The sequence below is a fragment of the Humulus lupulus genome, chromosome 6 (assembly GCF_963169125.1).
Source record: "Humulus lupulus chromosome 6, drHumLupu1.1, whole genome shotgun sequence".
Classification (NCBI taxonomy): Eukaryota; Viridiplantae; Streptophyta; class Magnoliopsida; order Rosales; family Cannabaceae; genus Humulus; species Humulus lupulus.
This window is the reverse complement of record NC_084798.1, coordinates 59468575-59474868: the sequence shown is the minus strand read 5'-3', so window position 1 is coordinate 59474868 and position 6294 is coordinate 59468575. Positions and strand designations below refer to the sequence as shown.

General features: G+C 34.0%; 1 protein-coding gene and 1 long non-coding RNA gene across 2 annotated transcripts; both read left to right on the top strand.

Annotated features, from left to right (window-relative positions):
* The first annotated feature begins 1610 nt into the window (after positions 1-1610).
* Positions 1611-2663, top strand: LOC133782205 (mediator of RNA polymerase II transcription subunit 15a-like). The gene is made up of 3 exons (XM_062221426.1): positions 1611-1742; positions 1842-2165; positions 2439-2663. Exons 1-3 carry the CDS (start codon positions 1734-1736, stop codon positions 2646-2648), a joined length of 543 nt encoding a protein of 180 aa, XP_062077410.1. The 5' UTR covers positions 1611-1733; the 3' UTR covers positions 2649-2663.
* A 199-nt stretch (positions 2664-2862) lies between these two features.
* Positions 2863-5939, top strand: LOC133782206 (uncharacterized). The gene is made up of 4 exons (XR_009870380.1): positions 2863-3819; positions 4039-4182; positions 4922-5338; positions 5693-5939. It is a non-coding gene; the product is annotated as an uncharacterized LOC133782206 (long non-coding RNA).
* Positions 5940-6294: the final 355 nt, after the last annotated feature.

Below are 6294 nucleotides of genomic sequence, written 5' to 3'. Positions count from 1 at the left end.
AGGCAACAGGTCCCCCAACAACAACAACAATCCCAAAATCAGCAGCAGTGTCTTTACAAGCAGCAGCTTGTAAAGCCAAAGTTCCCACAGGGAAATGTCCCCAAATAAATCCTACAATCTCACATCCAACAGTAGCAACAACAGCAACAGAACGTATTACAATGAACTCAGTTACAATTATCTCAGCAAGTTTTTGTGCAAACATCATCTGCTATGCAACCTCCCGAAATCCAATCATGTGTCCCAAGTATTCAGCAGAATCAGTCATCATCAATTCAACAATCATCTAAAGCCATGCTCCAAACTCATCCTCAATCTATTCTTAGACCACAGTCGCATTCTCAACAGGCTGCTGTTGCTCACCAACAGCAAACACAAGTGTCACAGCAGTAGCAGCAGCAGCAGCAACAGCAGCTTATAAGTCAACAGAAAAATACTACAAACATGCAACAAAGTAACTTAATTGGACAACAGAACAATGTTGGGGATTTACAGCAGCAACAGAGGCTGCTTAGCCAGCAGAATAATCTCTCAAACCTGCAACAACAACAACTAATGGCTCCGCAAAGTAACATTTCAAATTTGCATCAACAACAATTAGGCCCCCAAAGTAACGGGTTACAACAGCAGCTGCATGGAACTCAGACTGGTAACTCAAGCATGCAAACTAATCAGCACTTTGTGCACATGCGACAACAACAATCTGAAGTTCCAATGAAGCAAAAATTGCAACAGAGTGGATCTAATTTGCTTCCATCTCAGGCACAATAACCATAACAACAAATTGTGTCACAGATTCAGTCATAGCCGTAGATGCAGCAACAGTTGGGTTTGCAACAACAGCCAAATCCACTACAACGTGAAATGAGGCTTCAACCATCAGGTCAAAATGTAATTGATCAGCAAAAGCAGTTATATTTACCACAGAGACCTCTTCTAGAGACATCATCAAGTATGTTGTTGCCTTGTATAGTTTTGCATTGTTTTAAAGGTTTCTATAATTAGCAATTTTGAATTTCTCATATGATATTATGTGAACATCCTTTTGTAGCATATGTCGATTCAGCTGCAACTGGACATGCGAGTGGAGTTGATTGGCAAGAAGAGGTTTACCAGAAGGTAATATGACTTGTTCATCAAACTAATTCCACCTATCAAGCTAGGATTCTGTAGCTGTTATGGAAGTAATTAAGATAATTGTGGATGACCAAGAATGTGAAACATACATCCAGTAATAAACTATAAATATCTTATTGGGAGGATAAAAAAATGATGAAGACATTATGTGAATGACAGAAATTATGGTTGTTATTATATTTCATAAAAGCATGTACTATGTAGCTGACTGATGCATGTTAATTTAAGTTATCGGCACCTAAAAAAGTTAAAGTTAACTGTTTTTTTTTTCCAATTTTTGGCAAATCAAAACAATGAAGGAACTGTACTTACCTAAACTTCATGAATTGTATCAAAAAATTGCTGGCAAATAACAGCAGGTACGTTCTCATTTTTACTTACAAGGATCTGTTAAAAAATATATGAAATTTAATTAAAATAAACAAATAAATGAAAACCCATAGTATAAAAGTAGAAAAGGGAAAAAAATTGGCACCCCAGGAATATCAGCCTCCCCTTTGCTTGCAGAGTTTATTGGTCCTGATGGCACTCAAGGAAACACTTCGATATCTGTTTTAGGCAAGTCAAGCATTACAGAATAGCCACTCGATCATTTAATGAAAGCGGTTAGTCATTGCTTTTTCCTTTCACTTGATAATGTATTCATTTTTGGTGGTTCCTCATTTGTTGTTGGTTAATGATTTATAATAATCTCTGGTTTCCAGGTAAAATCTATGTCACCTAAGGCATTGAGTGCTTCTGTCAGGGACATTGGCTCTGTTGTCAGCATGGTTGATAGGTTTGCAGGATCAGCTCCCGGTAATGGATCTAGAGCTGCAGTTGGTGAGGATTTAGTTGCTATGACAAACTGTCGTTTACATGTAAGAAATTTCATGAGCCACGACGAAACTAACGGGACAAGGAAAATTAAGCGCTACACTAGTGCCATGCCCTTAAATGTCGTATCATCAACCAGTAGTATTAATGACTCAGAAATATCAGATCTAGAGTCAACTGCAACATCTGGTATCAAGAGGTGTAAGTTAGAGGTATTTGTCTTTTGCTGAAATGGATGTTTGTATGAATAGGACCTATTTTAAACATGGTTCTAGCTTCAACGATCCATGTTTGACATTCAACTCAATCTTAGATCTGATTTAGTCACTTGACTGATAGTGGAAGTGATTTTGGTGTCTTTCTGATAGCATATACTGAGACACATAAAGATATGCTTATTATGAGTGTGCTGTGCTGAGAGTTCATTTTATCATATCCATTCAGAAACTTATACCTGTGAAGTGACTATGGTGATCTTGTTGTAGGAAATCCATGCTCTTAAAGACAAAATTAGGGAAATAAATCAGTGTCTTATTGACACTGTTATTGATATTAGTGAGGAATCAAGTGTTGTAGCAGCTGCTGCTGAAGGAGATGAAGGGACCATTGTTAAGTGCTCTTTCAGCGTCGTGGCACTCAGTCCAAACATGAAATTGCAATGTGCTTCAGCACAGATGGTGGGTTCTCAAGAATGATGAAGGGATTTTATCACCCATATGTAGTGTTTTATGTGTTGACTATTCTTTTAATGTTTTGGAGTCTCCAATACAGCCATTAAGGTTGCTTGTCCCCATAAATTATCCCAACTGATCCCCAATACTATTGGACGTATTTCCAGTGGAATTCAGGTAAGGGAAAAATCACACCAATTCCTCTTAAATAACACGGAAAATTTTTCAGTTGATGTTGTGATAGTTGATGTGTATCTCTTGGAGAAATTTTTGTTCAAAAAAATGTAGTTTGAAAAGCTATTTGTGACATAAGAACTTTCATATTCCAATTTGGCTGAATATAAATGAAAATGAAACATCTCCAAGCTCAATTCTTTGAATATAAATGAAAATAGTATGCCTCTTTTTTCGTTTTTTTTTTTGGCTATGTAAGGTTTAGTTATGATTGTTAAATTGATTTATGAAGGTAGGCTGTCAATCTCATTGTAACTTTGTCTTGAACAGGAAAAACATACCGTCTATGGGTGCATAATGTCGGTATCTCAACTAATTTTGACAGGAAATCACTACAGTAGTTAGTTGTGTGAGCGAAAAGCAATAATTTGATTCAAAGTTTCGATTTTGAATTTTTCTTGCAAACGTTTCATCTGGGTATCAGTATAATTTCGATTTTAGTCACCATAATTGCTTAATATGGTTTTTTATTTTCTGGGTTATTGATCTCTTATGTAATTGAAGTTAATTTTATTGCTTCTGGACTTATATTTATGTGAATTTCCATTTATTAATGCAACATTTTGATTCATATCTTGTTAATGAATTTTCATAATTTAATCCGATAAAAATCAATTTTTTAGCCGGAGTTTATACTGCTTTTATTCATATTGTTTCTGATAGTTTTTAGTAAATTCTCTTACATGGTTAAATTGTGTCTACTGACTGCATAGTCAATGCATTACTTTATAAGACCACTCAAGATAGTTTTATATGTAGTTAAGGAGTCTAATTAGTTAGCATCAGGATTAGGACTCCTAGTGAGACTAATTAGGCTCTTGGGTTTTCATTAAAATTTTCAACCTTTATTTTTAATACTTGTGCTCTGTAACTGTAAATTTTCTATATATATAGGGAGCTTTGGACGATGAACTATCCACAGCAGAGAGCCAGCCAAAACCTTAGACACAGTATTAAGATGGTAAGCTAAAGCTTTACTACATAATCATGAGGTGGTTATCCTAACTTTTCTATTGAATATGATGGTTGATTTAGTCACCATATTTCAGCACAGGAAGATGAGAATCTACAATAATATCTATTACTGATGTATTATTTCTATCCTATTATATTTTCCAATTCTCTACTAACAATTAGTTTCAAACTACTATGTTATCCGATTTCTGGGGCAGTGCATTAGGGTTGGACTTTAGGGAGGGCACCTGTATATGATGTTAATATGTAACTTGCTTCATTGACTTTGCAGTATTTCAACGGATATGGGTATCATGGAACCTCATTTGAGCAGACATATCGATGTTACCCTTCATCCTTTATCGATAAGGTTAGTTTTGCTCCTCACTCTATTCAGACTTCTTCTAGAATGTTTCACTGTTAGATGTTCTATTTTTATATTTCAACAACCCCCTGCATTATTCAGTGTTTAGAGTCTATTGTAGCTGTGATTTATGTGGTGTTTAGAATAGCCTACCAAAACCTTCATTAAAGTAAGGTGTTGTGGATACAAAGAATCTAGAACATTACCTTCTAAGTTCATAAAAATTCTATGTAGATCATTTCCTCTGTTCGTATGGTTGCCAATTTTCCACCCATCCTTCATAGAATCTTTTACATCAATTAGCCAAAGAGCCAGTCTAAATTTAATTCAGTTTTCTTATGCTATTTTTTCTGGCATGCATGTTAACTATCTTTTGGTTGAGAAATTTTATTCTTCAAAAACAGAATTTTAGCAGAAACATTATGTTATTTTAACCATTGCAATTTATTTTTATAGAAGCTAGAAGCTAAAAGTTAGATAAGAAAATGAGATAAAAATATTGCTAGACAATTTTATTGTGACAGTCTTGTCTCCATGAAGTTTAATAAAAAGGTCCAATTATTATTAGACATGTCTAGAATCCATTCTTTTTTGTTTTTCCCCTTCTTTTTTTATATAATTCTTTTGGCTGCTCCTCCTGATTAATCCAGTATTGATTATATTTTTTAGCTCATTACAAGTGTTGAATCACAAGTATTGTATTGTATGTATTTGGTTTCGATTCATGTTAGGGTGATTGGTGTAGGATAATTGGCCTTCTGTGATGTTTGCAATGGCAGGAGGGGTGGTACTTGGCCTTGGAAATCTCTCAACTCAGTATGCTTGGGCTATAGTTGGCTTATCAGTCACAGAAGTGATCACTGCAAGCATAACAGTTGTTATAGGTCCTTTCTTTCATTCTCTCTCTCTCTCTGACCATTTCTAAATATTGATGTTTGTCTGTGTTGCTCTTATAGATACTGAATTTTTTGCTTCTATTGCGATCTTTAATGGTGACAGAAACAACCTAGAATTACTTTTTAGACAATAGAATTAATAGAACCGAGATCCTTTTCCCTGGCGTTGGTTGCTTCTTGGTTGTAGTTTGCCTTGCTTCTACTGTCCACTCATCTAATGCAGCTGATAATAAAGAAAAACTTGAAGGTTTTTCATCTAAAGAGGGGTATGTTTCATTCATTAAATGTTAAGGTTATCAAAGAATTATCTTGTTTTCATTCATTTTTAAAAGACACGAGCTTGTTGAGTGATGCAATTTTTACTTAATTGTTTTGTTTGATGGTGCACTTAAGGATAATGAGAATGAGCAGAAAACTAGTTGTACCACTATAGATGGCACTGTAAAAGACAATAATTTGTAGAATGGAAAATCATTTAAAATTCTCACATTTAGATGAAAAGTGATAATCTTGTGTTGCAAAAATACTACACAACAATATTTGGACGTTCATCACCTGATATTCAAATCCAAACATCTCAGATTCTCTATCACATTTAATAATTATAAGTCTTGCTACAGGTGTTTGGGAAAAGCACTCTCATTGGACTGTCCATATGTTTCTTTGCTGGTGTTTGCTTTTCTCTATTCTCACCAACATTCAACTTGGCAACAAATGATCAATGGCATACATTGAAAGATGGGGTTCCTCACTTGGTTTTCTACACTGCATTCTTTTACTTCTCAGTATCTTGTTTTGTCCTTGCTATAATCCTCACATCACATTCCTTTACTACCCTGTGCTGGACTTACCGAAATCATCATTCAAGGCTTATATATGAATATTTAAGACTACTTGAATACTTTAAGAACATTTTGTTGTTGATGACAGTGTTGAATGTTTTAAACTAATTTGTGGATTGTTAATATAATGTTGAATGTTTTTACTATTTGTTATTTGAAAATCAAGTTCATTTTATGATGCTAGTATATATTAGAAAAGCTAATTTTAATTATATAAAAAAATTAAAATATAATAGAATAAATTAGTGTTATATAAATGAATATATAATGAGAATTTAAACTTATCTAAATAATAAAATAATACGAAAATCTGTTATAATATCTATTACACTAACAGTTTTTATGAGTAAAGAATTTTGTTATGCAAACTTTATTATATA

What these genes read in the sequence shown, in the direction of transcription:
- LOC133782205 (XM_062221426.1), top strand. An exon ending in TCAAGAGGTGTAAGTTAGAG is followed by an intron (nt 2,166 to 2,438) that starts GTATTTGTCTTT and finishes ATCTTGTTGTAG; the next exon opens with GAAATCCATGCTCTTAAAGA.